The sequence below is a fragment of the Salmo salar genome, chromosome 19, assembly GCF_965601325.2.
Source record: "Salmo salar chromosome 19, fSalSal1, whole genome shotgun sequence".
NCBI lineage: Eukaryota > Metazoa > Chordata > Actinopteri > Salmoniformes > Salmonidae > Salmo > Salmo salar.
In genome coordinates, this window is record NC_138309.1 from 78573739 (window position 1) to 78591980 (window position 18242).

An 18242-nucleotide genomic window follows, 5' to 3' on the forward strand; every position below is an offset into this window, starting at 1 on the left:
TAGCCACTGATTCCTTCAAAACCCTTGATTGTTGAATTTGCGATTTCCAACTTGTTGTGTAATGTTTATGTCCAATGTCCGATGAGCAACGATACGTTTTGTCTATAATTTCTATTCATTGTTTATCTTCATATGACAAGGATTACAAAGGATTTGCCAGTAGATTGTCGACATGGGTCATGATGATGACTGCTAGCTTCCTAGCTAAGATTTTGAAAGTATCAGTCCAATCAAAACTACTGTAGATATAACATGAATTGACATAATTTTATCTGTGGCCAATGACCTTGAGATGGGCACTTCTAATGTAACTCTATGGCAGCACCTAAGGGGTTAGAATTTTTGAGCTCTACCCTTAGATTTGGCGGTGACGTAGTGTCCCCTAGAGTGACAAAACACTGAGCCAATCACGGCGCAACTAGAGAACATTACCAACCCCTCTGCCTCATCTGCCCTGAATGACGGATCACCACTGGCAATGATGTCCAAAAAAACTGTGTTCGTTTATTTGCAGTAAGTTCTTTGTTTTCGTAATGTCCCAAATGGACATGGCAGTTCCACCAATTAACGATTCCAGCTTTACTCTTATCACAGGAGATATGAATTGTGGTCACGATGCCGTGACATGCTCAGACCAACACGTCAGTATTATTCAATTACCATGTCTGCCTGGGCATCCTAAACACTTACTCATTACTGCTGCTTTGGCCTGACAGAAATAATTACCCTTCATGCCTTTGGGTTGTGTCCCAAATGACACTCTACTCCCAATATAGTGCACTACTTTTGACCAGAGTCCTATTGTCCCTGGTCAAAAGTAGTGCACTATGGAGGGAATAGGGTGCCATTTGTGACGCAACCTTCTCTATAAAAACATTGTAGTTGTTTAAACTAATTATTATTAACTAACTGGTTCCACTGCTTTTAATTTTTTTTTACTCAACTTTTCGATTAAAGCTTTTCCCCAACTTGCAAAATTTAGTCAGCTTAAAATTATGTTTTTGTTCCACTTGTCTCATATGTTCATTCAACTATAAATTATTATTTGGGCATTTTCACTAAATAAGGCTGTGGAACTAGTGACATACAATAGTTTCAACTAACATATTTGACACTCAAGATTTCACTGGCATGTTCAACATGTCCTCACCTGGGATTTGAACTCACAATCTCTTGGTTCACAGCATACTGATCTTCCTGCAACGCCACCATGTCTGTATCAATGACTGATTTCACCTGTATTGCTAGACTTTGCACTTCAAAGTAAATATCAGGCTCTGTTAAAAGTACACTCAAGTAAAATTATTGTATTTGTCACACTCCTAGAAAAAAGGTTTCCTAAAGGGCTATTCGGCTGTCCCCATAGGCTGTCCCCAACCACTTTGGCTTACAGGTAGAACCATTTTTGGATCCAAGTAGAACCCTTTTGGGTTCCATGTAGAACTCTCAGGGGAAAGGGTTCTACCTGGAACCAAAAGCGTTCCACTTGTAACCAAAAAGTGTTCTTCAATGGGTTCTCCTATGGGGACAGCCGAAGAACCCTTTCATGTTCTAGATAGCACCTTTTTTTCTGAGTGTAGCAATTAAGGAGTAACATTTAAACAGGTTAATATGCCCCACCAACATTAGACAACTATACAGAAAACCCCAACATTTCTGAAATAATTTAATCAAATAAATAATGAGAGAATAGTGAGATTAACTGATAATTGACACAGACATGGTGGCATACAGTAGCAGGAAGATCAGAATGACATGAACCAAAAGGTTGTGACTTCAAAACCCAGGTAAGGACATGTTGAATAATAATTACTGTATAAATTAATATGCATAATGTAGTTATATGTATCAAAAATCTGAGTTGAAAACATTGTTGTGCAGACTTTTTTTGTTAAAATGCCCAAATAATATTTGAATGAACATATGCGATTAGTTGAACAAACAGTGTTAGTGTCGTGGCCTTCTGTGTATACCCGTCGCAAGACCCACTGGTTGATGCTTATTTATAAAGCCCTCTTAGGTTTCACTCCCCCCTATCTGAGATATCTACTGCAGCCCTCATCCTCCACATACAACACCCGTTCTGCCAGTCACATTCTGTTAACGGTCCCCAAAGCACACATATCCCTGGGTCACTCGTCTTTTCAGTTCGCTGCAGATAGCGACTGAAACGAGCTGCAACAAACACTCAAACTGGACAGTTTTATCTCAATATCTTCATTCAAAGTCTCAATCATGGACACTCTTACTGACAGCCATGGCTGCTTTGTGTGATGTATTGTTGTCTCTACCTTCTTGTCCTTTGTGCTGTTGTCTGTGCCCAATAATGTTTGTACCATGTTTTGTGCTTCTACCATGTTGTGCTGCTGCCATATTGTGTTGCTACCATGTTGTTGTCATGTTGTGTTGCTACCATGCTGTGTTGTCATGTGTTGCTGCCATATTGTGTTGCTACCATGTTGTTGTCATGTTGTGTTGCTACCATGCTGTGTTGTCATGTGTTGCTGCCATGTTGTTGTCATGTTGTGTTGCTACCATGCTGTGTTGTCATGTGTTGCTGCCTTGCTATGTTGTTGTCTTAGGTCTCTCTTTATGTAGTGTTGGGTTGTCTCTCCTGTCGTGATGTGTGTTTTGTCCTATATCTTTATTTAATTTATTTGTATTTTAAATCCCAGCCACCGTCCCCGCAGGAGGCCTTTTGCCTTTTGGTAGGCCGTTATTGCAAATAAGTTAACTGACTTGCCTAGTTAAATAAAGGTTAAATTAAAAAATTTAAATACTCATTATCTGTGTTCGAATTACAGAGATGCTAATTTGAAGTACAGACTTGATGAAAATGCGTTTTAATAACATTGCAACAAAGTAAATTAATTTTTCAACACATTTCTGGTGTGCGCATTTCCAGTAGTGGAATGTCATTCACCCAAGCAAACCGTTTTTATTAACTCACATTAATTTGAGCATCACACTAGGCGACATCAACTTGATCTCTCCTGCACCATATCTGCCCCAAACCAATACAGTACAGCACAGTACAGCACAGTGCAGTACACAAACTGATAACACTTTATTTGGATAGTCCCAAGTAGATGGTTTGTAGATGGTCAGTAGATGTTCAATAAGTGTCAACAAAATTTCAATGAACTATCAACTAACCTTAACCCTATCCCTTACCCTAACCATAATCCAAACCTAAACCTAACCCTTATTCTAACCCTAATCCTAACCGTAACCTTAGCAAGCAGTTGCTTATCAACATATACAGTCATTTGTTGATTATATGGCCATCTGTAGATCATCTATATGGGACTATCAGAATAAAGTGTGATCCACAAACTCGACCAATTCATATAGTAGGCTACATGTCCATGTGTTGTCCTTTTCTGGGGCGATGCCATGTCGTGTTGGACATCTTCCTGGCTCAATGTTGGCACTGATCTCTGTGAGATGCAGCGGCAGCATCATCGCTCGCAAGATACTCCTCCGCCCAATCATAATAAACGCCCTGTCTCATCCCCGGGTCCTGACAGCGTAATAACAGTATGATTGTGAAGTACCTCGTCATTGATAACGAGCTGTGTACCGAGCTTAATGAGCCCCATGTAAATGAGAATGGATACACACACACACCAAAGCAGGTAGGCAGGCGCGTGCGCACACGCACACACACACACACACACACACACACACACACACACACACACACACACACACACACACACACACACACACACACACACACACACACACACACACACACACACACACACACACACACACACACACACACACACGCACACACATTTACATTACATTTAAGTCATTTAGCAGACGCTCTTATCCAGAGCGACTTACAAAATGGTGCATTCACCTTATGATATCCAGTGGAACAACCACTTTACAATAGTGCATCTAAATCTTTTAAGGGGGGGGGGGGGGTTAGAAGGATTACTTTATCCTATCCTAGGTATTCCTTAAAGAGGTGGGGTTTCAGGTGTCTCCGGAAGGTGGTGATTGACTCCGCTGTCCTGGCGTCGTGAGGGAGCTTGTTCCACCATTGGGGTGCCAGAGACACACACAAACAGACATTGGGCCACTCCAGGCGACTGAAAGTGGGGGCTTCAGTGCCAGTCAATATCCCAGCTGTAATCACACCTAACTGCTCACTAAGCCACTCACTGTGTGTGTGTGAGTTTGTGTTTGTGTGTGGACCTGACCTACTAGTCTAAACAGACTCCAGATCAGATCCTTTCAAGGCTACCCAGACGCGCCCTATGACGATTTCACCTTGTCCGCCCGCTACCTCCTCCACCCTCGCCTTCCGCCCGTGTGTCACGTACTCGGTGTCACATCGAGGAGCACGTCTGCAAGGAACAACTAGCAGAGAGCTGCAAGACGAAAACACACAGAGATCACAGAAGCAAAGCACAAATACACGTACACACACACACACACACACACCTATACTGCAGACCTGTCAGCTGCTTTAGTTTTTACAACACAAACACAGAGCAAGAGGAAATACCTATCTCCGTAGCGGTCCAGCCAAAGGAAGAAAAAAAAACGATGGTGGCTAACATGAAAGAGATGAGGATGCTCCTAAAACAGCATCTGAAAACTGATATCATAAGCAGATTTCCTCTTAAGGAGATTAGGTGGACACAGGAGCCAGCTCACTGTGTGCAGTAAAGGCTGGGAGTCTTAATTCAATATACAGGAAAGCTCCCAGTCTGAGGTCTCAGTTTTATTATTGACGTTGCATTAACTGTGGAGTTTGATGTCGCAGTTCCAGACGCTCCAATGAAGAAAACAGCAAGACAGGGATTTAATCAAAGGTGCATTGTACTGGTAATTTCCCTGACGTTCGCTGAGATCACATTCACACTAAACGCTGCGGATGTCGGCTCAAGCGTAAATCACATTTTGTCGAGTGCAGTGCGCTTGTCAACGATGCAGGTAGAGCTGTTGTGCTTGTATGGGTAGGCATTGTCCAAAAAAAAATCTAGGAGGATGGTTTTGGGTAATACTTTAGATCTTATTTAAAAATATTTCTCATCAGCTCCCATTAGTCCTTCAAGTATAGCCCTGACTTCCAGATGGTTCCAGATGGATAAGATCAGTAGATTTGGAGACAACCAGGCAAAGCAACAGCCACCAGTGTTCCACTGCAGTGCTTCATGTGCAAGGGAGGCCTGATTCTGACTCTAACTTGCTCTGAAGTTTCCTGCCCCCAGGCTAAGCTCTCCCTCTCTGTTTGTGTCTGTGCGTGTCTGCGTTTCCTAGGTATTCTCCGGGATCTTCACCGCTGAGATGGTCTTAAAGATCATCGCTCTGGATCCATACTACTATTTCCAACAAGGTTGGAACATCTTTGACAGCATCATCGTGTGCCTCAGCCTCATGGAGCTGGGCCTGTCCGACGTGGAGGGACTGTCCGTTCTCCGGTCCTTCAGACTGGTATTTAACCATTTAACATATCGCCCCTCTGGCCTATCTGTGTCTCTGTGTGCTGTCTGTCTCTCTGTGTGTTTGTAGATGATGGTTGTCTGGAATGGATGTGTTAAAGCCTGCACTGTTTGACAGTGTGACTGGTTAGGTGTCTCACCCAATGGTACTGTACATGTATGCGAACTGTAAGTCCCCCTAACTGTGAGACCATTGGCAAGTCCTTCTCAACAGTTACTAAACCAGCCTGAGTTATGTAACCCCTTTTTACTACCCTATCCCATTGACAGAATTATTTGAATTGTAGTCAGTAGCCACTTCTTTATTTAGAAATGTGAAATGTGGGTCTCCCGAATGGTGCAGCGGTCTAAGGCACTGCATCGCAGTGTTGTGGTGTCACTACAGCCTGGGGTTTGGTCATTACTGGCAGTGACCGGGAGTCCCATAGGGCAGCGCAAAATTGGCCCAGCATTGTCCGGGTTAGGGGAGGGTTTGGCCGGGGGGGGGCTTTACTTGGCTCATCGTGCTCTAGCGACTCCTTGTGGCGGGCCGGGTGCCTGCAGGCTGACTTCGGTCATCAGTTGAATTGTGTTTCCTTCGACACATTGGTGCAGCTGTTGTCCAGGTTACGCAAGCGTGTGTTTAGAAGCGCGGTTTGGCTGGTCATGTTTCGCAGCACTTGACCTTTGCCTCTCCAGAGCCCGTTCGGGAGTTGCAGCGATGAGACAAGATTGTAATCACGAAAAAGGGTGGGGGGGTAAAAATTACACAAAAAAGTGAAATGTGACTAATAAATATTTTACTAAAAGTTTAAACTCGAACATGAGAATAGGATAAAGAAAATATAATTTGTCTCTAAATCTCTTGATTCAACTTCTAGTTAACATTCATTTCTAAATTCATTTCTCAGATAACTAACATACAGCTGGTCTCACTATCTCCCCTCCCACAGCTGAGGGTGTTCAAGTTGGCCAAGTCGTGGCCCACCCTCAACACACTCATCAAGATCATCGGCAACTCGGTGGGCGCCCTGGGAAACCTGACCCTGGTCCTAGCCATCATTGTCTTCATCTTTGCCGTGGTGGGCATGCAGCTGTTCGGCAAGAACTACCAGGACTGTGTGTGTAAGATCTCCAAGGACTGTACACTGCCGCGCTGGCACATGAAGGACTTCTTCCACTCGTTCCTCATCGTGTTCAGGGTGCTATGCGGCGAGTGGATCGAGACGATGTGGGATTGTATGGAGGTGGCCGGGCAACCTCTCTGCATCCTGGTCTTCATGCTCGTCATGGTGATCGGGAACCTAGTGGTGAGTCAAACTAAGTCACTCAGTCTTTTTGGTTAGGGTGGGTTATAAGGTCTGTCTAAGTCAAACTAAGTCACTCAGTCTTTTTGGTTAGGGTGGGTTATAAGGTCTGTCTAAGTCAAACTAAGTCACTCAGTCTCTTTGGTTAGGGTAGGTTATAAATAGTATGTAATTTAGTAGCTTTTGAAGGAAAATATTGGACACAAATTGTTTTTACTCTGATTTAGTTTTGTTGTGTTGTTCATGGAACGTCTAGAGTATGTGTAATTTCAGGGCTTATACCCAAGTTTGACATTACTCAGTGTCCTCAAAAAACATGGGGTGTTTGTTTGTGTGCTTGTGTGAGTGAGGGGGTGAATGCCTCCTCTAGCTTGCTGCCCTTCCACTTTATCCCCCTCCTACCAATGTCTCTCTACCTGCCATGGTTGGAGCTTTTGGCAGGGTGGGAGGGGTGTACGGGGGGTTGTGGGAAAGGAGAGAGGATGGGGGTGCACTAATCTCCATGAACTGTTTTGGTAACGGTATGACAACACGACCCTAATGGTGGCCCTCGTCGAACGTTCCACCGCCCACTACTGTGTCCAGAGCTGCATGGGTCGGTGGAAGAGAGTAAGGGAGGTTTGCAATAAAACAATCCCCCTCCCTCCCCCCTTCCCCACAAAGCTCACATGTTTCCAATACGGGGCCTGATTCAGTTTCACAAAGACGCATGCCTGGCAGTGGCTAGCCTTGTTAGCCTTGGCAAAAGGACTGAGTTTTACAGTCCTGCTCCACATGTATAGTAATTAAAAGACACCCCTTAAAAGGTCAGGGAGTTCAGCTGGGGAAACTAACAGTGATAAAGGAAGTAACAGGGTCCTGGGCCTCAACTGGTCTAGATACCATTTGTCACAGAAGCCTATGCAGTGTTACTGACTGTAGTGCTGACTTCAGCAGTTTTGTTAGATCATGGGGATATCTGCACACTTACAAGGCTGTCTTTCTTGACTGTATTTCTGCTGTCTGTACTCTCTCTCTCTCTCTCTCTCTCTCTCTGTCTATCGCAAACACACACACACTTTGTCCTGGCAGACCTAATGCCATGTCCTTAAGGCTGTCATCGGTGAGGGGTTTTCCACACTAACTGACACGTAGACAGGTGCTGTAGTTTACACTGTTGGAGCTAGAAACATAAGCATTTCGCTACACCCACAGCCCAATGCCATACTGAGGGTTACTGTATAAGTCTCCTACTGTATGTGTTAGGGTTGTTTCAATACAAAATGTCTCATGATTACCATGCAGGAAGTGAACCCATATCCTTACCACTGCCCTACCCCACCCCAACCCATTGAGCCACTTAATTAGGGACTAAATGAGTCAAGGCTCTCTACTATATGGAGTGGTACTCAGTCTTCCCCGTACCGCTCTCTATTTACAGTGTCCTCTCTGTCCTCAGTGGTCGCCTCTTTCACTACATGCTCCACTACTGTTCCCATCCGCGGGGCAGGCGAGCAACAAAGCCACAATTACCCAGCCAAATCTATCTGCTAATATTATCTTTCTCTGCAGGCTCGCCCCCCGTCCCTTAGTCAAGTCAGCGCCTGTCATTTGCTTACGCACTTGTGTTAGAGGCCTCCTCCTCTCCTCCTCGCTTCTGCCCACCTCCTCCGCCACCCTCCTCCTCTTCTCGGCCTCTTCCATCTCTCCTCCCCCCTTCCCTCCTCCTTCCACACCTCTTCTCTTTCTCCCTCCTTCTCTACCTCCTCTTCCCTCTCTCCTTCCTTCTCCCTCCCCTCTTCTCTCTTTCCCTCCTCCTTCCTTATCCACCTCCTCATCTCTCTTTCCCTCCTCCCTCCTCCTCCCCCACCTCCTCTTCTCTCTCTCCTTCCTCCTCTCTCCTTCTCTACCTCTTTTTCTCTCTGTCCCTCCTCCTCCCTCCCCCTGTCATATTTATTTTAGCTGAGCAGTCAAAGGAGGTCGGTGAGACTTAGTACTGCCTGGCCTGCGAGACCTTGTGTTGTGTAACATAACATGGCTGCCAGTGTCTTGTCGGGAGGCTGACAAAATGTCTGATGTGGGACGGCGTGTTAACAGATCCAGATCAACAAACGTCAACATCAAAAGACGCGAGTCATACTGAGGTTCATTAGAAAATGAGCACTCGTCTAGGTATCCAGACCTGAAGTGATCTTCAGCCTCAGGTCCCTATTGTCTCAAGTGTTGTCAAATCAAATCAAATGTTATTTGTCACATACACGTGTTTAGCAGATGTTATTGTGAGTGTAGCGAAATGCTTATGTTTCTAGCTCCAACAGTGCAGTAATATCTAACAAGTAATATCTAACAATTTCATAACAATACACACAAATCCAATATAAAGGAATGGAATTAAGAATCTATAAATATTTGGACGAGCAATGTCGGAGCGCCATAGACTAAGATACAGTAGAATAGAATACAGTATACACTACCGTTCAAAAGTTTGGGGTCACTTAGAAATGTCTTTGTTTTTGAAAGAAAAGCTCATTTTTTATCCATTAAAATAACATCAAATTGATCAGAAATACAGTGTAGCGTTGTTAATGTTGTAAATGACTATTGTAGCTGGAAAAGACAGATTTTAAATGGAATATCTACATAGGCGTACAGAGGCCATTATCAGCAACCATCACTCCTGTGTTCCAATGGCACGTTGTGTTAGCTAATCCAAGTTTATCATTTTAAAAGGCTAATTGATCATTAGAAAACCCTTTTGCAATTATGTTAGCACAGCTGAAAACTGTTGTGTTGATTAAAAAAGCAATAAAACTGGCCTTCCTTAGACTAGTTGAGTATCTGGAGCATCAGCATTTGTGGGTTTGATTACAGGCTCAAAATGGCTAGAAACAAAGACCTTTCTTCTGAAACTCGTCAGTCTATTCTTGTTCTGAGAAATGAAGGCTATTCCATGTGAGAAATTACCAAGATCTCTCTTCATTAAATAGTACCCGCAAAACACCAGTCTCAACATCAACAGTGAAGAGGCAACATCAGGAAGTCCAGGATGTTATTTTAATGGACAAAGAAAATGTGATTTTCTTTCAAAAACAAGGACCTTACTAAGTGACCCCAGAGTTTTGAACGGTAGTGTATACATAAGTGATGCTAAATATGTAAACATTATTAAAGTGTTCCCTTATTAAAGTTGCCAGTGATTTCAAGTCTATGTATATACGGCAGCAGCCTCTAAGGTGCTACTGACGGCTATTTAACAGTCTGATGGCCTTGTGGGAACCCAGTGTTAAGGATCAGCGAAGTGGTGTTGTTTCCTAACTTCACCACCTGGAGCGGCCCAGGACCCAGTTGCACAGGGCGGGGCTTCAGACCCAGGGCCCCGAGCTTAATGATGAGCTTGGAGGATACTATTACATTTTTACATTTTAGTCATTTAGCAGACGCTCTTATCCAGAGCGACTTACAGTAGTGAATGCATACATTTCATTTCATGCATTTGTTTTTGTACTGGCCCCCCATGGGAATCGAACCCACAACCCTGGCGTTGCACACACTATGCTGGCGTTGCAAACACCATGCTCTACCAACTGAGCCATACTATGGTATTGAATGCTGAGCTATAGTCAATGAACAGCATTCTGATATAGGTATTCTTCTTGTCCAGATGGGATAGGGCAGTGTGCAGTGCGATGGCGATTGCATCGCCTGTGGATCTATTGGGGCGGTTAGCAAATTGAAGTGGGGTAATCTAGGTTGGGTGAACAAAAGGACTTGAGTTACTGTATGTTATCACAATCACACCATGAGTAGTTACCATGAAACATACACCCCTGCACTAGATATTTATTCCTGTCTACACAATGAACTGAGAACTCAACTGGCTGTATGGACTCAGACAGTATATCCCCATGTTTCCATATAAACAGGGTATGTTACAATCCCTGATGTCTCTCTGGAAGGAAATCCTTGGCCTGAGCTTGTCAACTTTATTATCCAGAGACTGAAAATTTGCGAGTAATATACTCGGAAGCGGTGGGTGGTGTGTTTTGGATCAGCCTCTGGAATCCAATTCCCCTGGGGGATACGAACAAAGGAACCGATTTGGGAAAGTCGTATTCCTGGTCGTAATGCTGGTAATGCTGGGGAGTTACCGACGCCCTGATATCCAGAAGTTCTTCCCGGCTGGATGTAATAACACCCAAAATATTCTGTGCTAATAATGTAAGAAATAACACATAAAAAACAAACTACTGTAAAGTTGCCTAGGAGTTACAAGCACAGCTGCCCTATCTGTCGGCGCCATCTTGGTCTTGTGAACCACTTCTCCTGCATGGTACTCTGTGAACACTCTCCTCTTCTACATGGTACTCTGTGAACACTCCCCTCTTCTACATGGTACTCTGAACACTCCCCTCTCCTGCATGGTACTCTGTGAACACTCCCCTCTCATGCATGATACTCTGAACACTCCCCTCTTCTACATGGTACTCTGAACACTCCCCTCTTCTACATGATACTCTGTGAACACTCCCCTCTCCTACATGATACTCTGAACACTCCCCTCTCCTGCATGGTACTCTGTGAACAATCCTATCTCCTGCATGGTACTCTGTGAACACTCCCCTCTCCTGCATGGTACTCTGTGAACACTCCCCTCTCCTGCATGATACTCTGTGAAAAATCCCCTCTCCTGCATGGTACTCTGTGAACACTCCCCTATCCTGCATGGTACTCTGAGAACAGTCCCCTCTCTGTGGACACGGTGGACCAATATGAACAATCCAATAGCTGCCCTGAATGTGCTTGTAAATGTCTGCACAATATCCCCATGGCATGAACGTCTTGTTTTCACTGAGGGAGGGAGGGAGAGAGGGAGAGAGAGAGAGAGAGAGAGAGAGAGAGAGTGTAAAAGGGAGAAGGGGGGTGAGTATCGTGGAGATCCATGGCAATAGCATTCTCAAATCTCTTGTTCTGGGAATCCTGTGATTTGTGTGTGCAGCACAAACACAGGTCATTACGCCACCTCCTGCCACTCTCATCCCCGGCAACAATGTTCAGAAGCAGGCTGACTGGAGAGTCTAGACTAGAGAGTCGGTCCTCTATTCGGGCAGCTTGCCAGCCTAACCCTACACCCCTGCTCTCAAACATACTGTATGTGGGCCACGGCCAGTAAGGTTCAGTTACAGTATACGGTGTGGTCTTGGCTTGGGGGGGTGAATATACAGATGTAGGATCTTAATTTGAGCCAGTTTGCACAAACACGAATAGAATCCTGTAGCAACAGGAAATGTGAAGTACTATGTGGATTAAAATTCATGTATATTTTTTTGTAGGGGTAGATACATTTTTTGTTAGGGAAAATCAACTTTAGAAGCCTTTTTAAACATTGAATACACTACAGTACAAGTTAGCATTCTCAGCAACAAAAGAGTGATCAAATTAACATCCTACATTTTACAGGGATAGTGGATGGTTATCTCCTTTAATTATCCCTTTTCATCTCGGTGGCGTGTTACCTTACCAGCCTTGTACCTCTAATCCCCTCCGCCTCTAACTTGGAAAGGTTGTTTGGACCACACACGGTGGAAACAGAAATGTGTCGTTGAGAGAGAGAGAGAGAGAGAGAGAGAGAGAGAGAGAGAGAGAGAGAGAGAGAGAGAGAGAGATATGCACGTCTGTGTGTGTGTGTGTGTGTGTGTGTGTGTGTGTGTGTGTGTGTGTGACCCTTTTTGCACCAACTCTATTGACTCATCACATACACTGCTGCTACTGTTTATTATCTATCCTGTTGCCTAGTCACATTACCCTTACCTATATGTACATACAGTATCTACCTCAATTACCTTGTACCCCTGCACATCCACTAGGTACTGGTACCCCGTGTATATAGCCATTATCATTACTCATTGTGTATTTATTCCTTACATAAAAACAATTTTCTCAATATTTTTCACTCTGCATTTTGGGGCATTTAAGCATTTCGCTGTTAGTCTACACCTGTTGTTTACAAAGCATGTGACAAATAAAATGTGATTTGTCTGTGTGTCTGTCTGTGTCTGTGCGTGAGTGTCTGTGTGTCTGTGTGTCCCTATCTGCTGGGCTTGGAGCTTCAATCAGCGGAGCAGATGATGCGAGCAGATATGCTCCGGGTCCCTGCACCTGCGGGAGTCTGGTGCTAATCAGCATTATTCAAAGCAGAACGGACAGCCTGGTAACTGGAGAGGTGAAAGTAGGCCTGTTATCTGATGGGCAAGCCTAGATTATATCCTGGGCTGTGTATGTATATGTGCCGGACCAGGGACAAGGCTGGGTCAGGTTACGCTCAATCTTTCAGCCTGGCTGGGTCACACCATGCCAGCTGCACATGCAGGTTGGTTTTCTCTTAGCATCAGAGAGGCAAGACATTCATCATTACGAAAACCGTTAGTAACTGAAAGGTTGCAAGATTGAATCCCTGAGCTGACAAGTTAAACATCTGTTGTTCTGTCCCTGAACAAGACAGTTAACCCACTGTTCCTAGGCTGTTATTGAAAATAAGAATTTGTTCATAACTGACTTGCCTTGTTAAATAAAGGTAAAATAAAAAATTAATCACCAGATCAGCTGGAAGTAAACTAAGGCAGAGAGTGAGTCTCAAGGTCTCTCCCCAGTGAGTGTTAAATGCCACACACACACCCAAAGCCCAGTGACAGTCCTACTAAATGTTTGTTTATGTGTGTGTGTGTCCACCTCTACTTTGTGTAAGTGTTTATGGGACTCCTAAGGTGTCTCTTTGGAAGGTTCCATGTCAGGTGGTGTCCTTCCATTGGACCCTGGCACTGTGGGACTCCTAACTATGCTAGGTGTTAATACCCAGGCACAACTGGCAGCAGTTAGCACCTCACTAACTGTGTGGCAACCAGTAGCCTGCTACACCTCGCTCTTTCCAAATTCCTCTTATGTTTACACACAGTCTCTGATGGCAACATTTTCTAGGGATTTGTTGTTGTGTTTTCCTCCAAGCATATTACAACAGATTAGAAAAAGCCATCACCAAGTAATTCTAATATTACCAAATAATCACCACATTTTTAATTAGAATTTAATTCATGTGAGAATTTACTGCCAGGGTAGTCTCACTATAGTCTAATCAAATAACGCAGTGGTTTAGTACTTACTAATATTAAAGCATTGACGCAAGGCATTTTAATTACTTTTATCCTGAATCATGCGTCTCAAATCATACCATAGGCTAGCCATAGGCTGAGACTGATCCTCACTGTAACAGTAGGATTCATAGTAAAAAGAGCCCTCTTTTGATGAGGTTTCTAGGAGAGAATGACTGATCCTCACTGTAACAGTAGGATTCATAGTAAAAAGAGCCCTCTTTTGATGAGGTTTCTAGGAGAGAATGACTGATCCTCACTGTAACAGTAGGATTCATAGTAAAAAGAGCCCTCTTTTGATGAGGTTTCTAGGAGAGAATGACTGATCCTCACTGTAACAGTAGGATTCATAGTAAAAAGAGCCCTCTTTTGATGAGGTTTCTAGGAGAGAATGACTGATCCTCACTGTAACAGTAGGATTCATAGTAAAAAGAGCCCTCTTTTGATGAGGTTTCTAGGAGAGAATGACTGATCCTCACTGTAACAGTAGGATTCATAGTAAAAAGAGCCCTCTTTTGATGAGGTTTCTAGGAGAGAATGACTGATCCTCACTGTAACAGTAGGATTCATAGTAAAAAGAGCCCTCTTTTGATGAGGTTTCTAGGAGAGAATGACTGATCCTCACTGTAACAGTAGGATTCATAGTAAAAAGAGCCCTCTTTTGATGAGGTTTCTAGGAGAGAATGACTGATCCTCACTGTAACAGTAGGATTCATAGTAAAAAGAGCCCTCTTTTGATGAGGTTTCTAGGAGAGAATGACTGATCCTCACTGTAACAGTAGGATTCATAGTAAAAAGAGCCCTCTTTTGATGAGGTTTCTAGGAGAGAATGACTGATCCTCACTGTAACAGTAGGATTCATAGTTAAAAGAGCCCTCTTTTGATGAGGTTTCTAGGAGAGAATGACTGATCCTCACTGTAACAGTAGGATTCATAGCAAAAAGAGCCCTCTTATGATGAGGTTTTGTGGAGACAATGATGCAGACCCTCAAAGGGGTCCAACATTCATGTGACTTATCGGCACAGTAACCACACAATGTGTGTGTGTGTGTGTGTGTGTGTGTGTGTGTGTGTGTGTGTGTGTGTGTGTGTGTGTGTGTGTGTGTGTGTGTGTGTGTGTGTGTGTGTGTGTGTGTGTGTGTGTGTGTGTGTGTTCACGCATGTGCGTGCGTGTTTGGTTGCAGTTTATTATTCAGTTGTCACAACATTCGTTGCTTGGATACAGACGACAGGGTTTTGGTCAATTTTTTACTCGAGAACAGCTTCAAATGCCAAGTCAAATGTCAAATGTCAATCGTTATCAAACACAATATTGAGATTCAGTTTGTCAAGATATCCTAAAATGTCTGCGGTTGAAGGTATTGGTTGGCTGTACTTGGTCTTGGATGACTCATGGCTATTGGCTAGACTGTGTCTTGACATAGTGGACTACGTGTGCGAGTTGGTAAAATACCAATCAACAGTGCATTAAAGTCTACCTTTTTTCTGTTTTTCCCTTGACATTTTGCTGTTTCTCCTCTCTGTTAAGATGTCACTGATCCTCAAGGGAGTAGAAGGCATGAAAACAATATTTGCTCCAATTCTGTTGGTGCGACTGATGAAATTCTGTTGGTGCTACTAATAAAATGATGTTGGTGCTACTGATGAAATTCTGTTTGTGTTACTGATGAAATTCTGTTGGTGTTGCTAATAAAATTATGTTGGTGCTACTGATGAAATTGTTTTGGTGCTACTGATGAAATTCTGTTGGTGCTACTGATGAAATTCTGTTGGTGCTACTGATGAAATTCTGTTGGTGCCACTGATGAAATTCTGTTGGTGCTACTGATGAAATTCTGTTGGTGCTACTGATGAAATTCTGTTTGTGTTACTGATGAAATTCTGTTGATGCTACTGATGAAAATCTATTGGTGCAACTGATGAAATTCTGTTAGTGCTACTGACGAAATTCAGTTTGTGTTACTGATGAAATTCTGTTGGTGCTACTGATGAAATTCTGTTGGTGCTACTGATGAAATTCTGTTGGTGCTACTGATGAATTATGTTGGTACTACTGATGAAAATCTATTGGTGCTACTGATTGAATTCTGTTGGAGCTACTGATGAAATTCTGTTGGTGCTACTGATTAAATTCTGTTGGTGCTACTGATGAAATTCTGTTGGTGCTACTGATGAAATTCTGTTGGTGCTACTGATGAAATTCTGTTGGTGATACTGATGAATTCTGTTGGTGCTACTGATGAAATTTTGTTGGTGCTACTGATTGAATTCTGTTGGAGCTACTGATGAAATTCTGTTGGAGCTACTGATGAAATTCTGTTGGTGCTACTGATGAAATTCTGTTGGTGCTACTGATGAAATTCTGTTGGAGCTACTGATGAAATTCTGTTGGAGCTACTGATGAAATTCTGTTGGTGCTACTGATGAAATTCTGTTGGTGCTACTGATGAAATTCTGTTGGTGCTACTTATGAAATTCTGTTCTCCAGTTGTATGCTCGTTGTACATTTACAGTAAAACAAATCCAGACTGATCTGATGAGGTATTATACTGTATCATACGAGTAAGAGAACACAAGAGTCAAAGGGCTTTTTTGTAAGTTGATAATGGGTAAGATCATTTGATGAATGTCATAACTGGGCTGTGTATATCTACAGCGGGGGGAAAAAGTATTTGATCCCCTGCTGATTTTGTACATTTGCCCACTTACAAAGAAATGATCAGTCTCTAATTTTAATGGTAGGTTTATATGAACAGTGAGAGACAGAATAACAACAACAAAAATCCTGAAAAACACATGTCAAAAATGTTATAAAATGATTTCCATTTTAATGAGGGAAATAAGTATTTGACCCCTCTGCAACACATGACTTAGTACTTGGTGGCAAAACCCTTGTTGGCAATCACAGAGGTCAGGCGTTTCTTGTAGTTGGCCACCAGGTTTGCACACATCTCAGGAGGGATTTTGTCCCACTCCTCTTTGCAGATCTTCTCCAAGTCATTAAGGTTTCGAGGCTGACGTTTTGCAACTCGAACCTTCAACTCCCTCCACAGATTTTCTATGGGATTAAGGTCTGGAGACTGGCTAGGCCACTCCAGGACCTTAATGTGCTTCTTCTTGAGCTACTCCTTTGTTGCCTTGGCCATGTGTTTTGGGTCATTGTCATGCTGGAATACCCATCCACGACCCATTGTCAATGCCCTGGCTGATGGAAGGAGGTTCTCACCCAAGATTTGACAGTACATGGCCCCGTCAAATGATGCGGTGAAGTTGTCCTGTCCCTTTAGCAGAAAAACACCCCCAAAGCATAATGTTTCCACCTCCATGTTTGACGGTGGACATGGTGTTCTTGGGGTCATAGGCAGCATTCCTCCTCCTCCAAACACGACGGGCGAGTTGAGTTGATGCCAAAGAGCTCCATTTTGGTCTCATCTGACCACAACACTTTCACCAGTTGTCCTCTGAATCATTCAGATGTTCATTGGCAAACTTCAGACGGGCATGTATATGTATTCTTGAGCAGGGGGACCTTGCGGGCGCTGCTGGATTTCAGTCCTTCACGGCGTAGTGTGTTACCAATTGTTTTCTTGGTGACTATGGTCCCAGCTGCCTTGATATCATTGACAAGATCCTCCCGTGTAGTTCTGGGCTGATTCCTCACCGTTCTCATGATCATTGCAACCCCACGAGGTGAGATCTTGCATGGAGCCCCAGGCCGAGGGATATTAACAGTTCTTTTGTGTTTCTTCCATTTGCGAATAATGTTGTCACCTTCTCACCAAGCTGCTTGGCGATGGTCTTGTAGCCCATTCCAGCCTTGTGTAGGTCTACAATCTTGTCCCTGACATCCTTGGAGAGCTCTTTCGTCTTGGCCATGGTGGAGAGTTTGGAATCTGATTGATTGATTGCTTCTGTGGACATGTGTCTTTTTAACAGGTAACACGCTGCGTTTAGGATCACTCCCTTTAAGAGTGTGCTCCTAATCTCAGCTCGTTACCTGTATAAAAGACACCTGGGAGCCAGAAATATTTCTGATTGAGAGGGGGTCAAACACTTATTTCCCTCATTAAAATGCAAATCAATTTATAACATTTTTGACATGCATTTTTCTGGATATTTGTGTTGTTATTCTGTCTCTCACTGTTCAAATAAACCTACCATTAAAATTATAGACTTATCCTTTCTTTATCGGTGGGCAAACATACAAAATCAGCAGGTGATCAAATACTTTTTCCCCCCACTGTGTGTGTGTGTGTGTGTGTGTGTGTGTGTGTGTGTGTGTGTGTGTGTGTGTGTGTGTGTGTGTGTGTGTGTGTGCTAGACCTGTAGCGACAATGGTCTATTTATGGCTCATGTTGCTCCCCAGCTAA

At 43.5% G+C, this 18242-nt stretch overlaps 1 protein-coding gene across 2 annotated transcripts in view; it reads left to right on the forward strand.

Annotated features, from left to right (window-relative positions):
• Positions 1-18242, forward strand: part of LOC106579582 (sodium channel protein type 3 subunit alpha) — a 190486-nt gene that overhangs the window by 112230 nt on the left and 60014 nt on the right. For both annotated transcript variants that reach the window (XM_082965985.1, XM_082965984.1), the window contains 2 exons: positions 5284-5457; positions 6398-6754. In XM_082965985.1, the coding sequence (XP_082822111.1) occupies positions 5284-5457; positions 6398-6754 (531 nt within the window). The remainder of the gene's footprint in view (positions 1-5283; positions 5458-6397; positions 6755-18242) is intronic.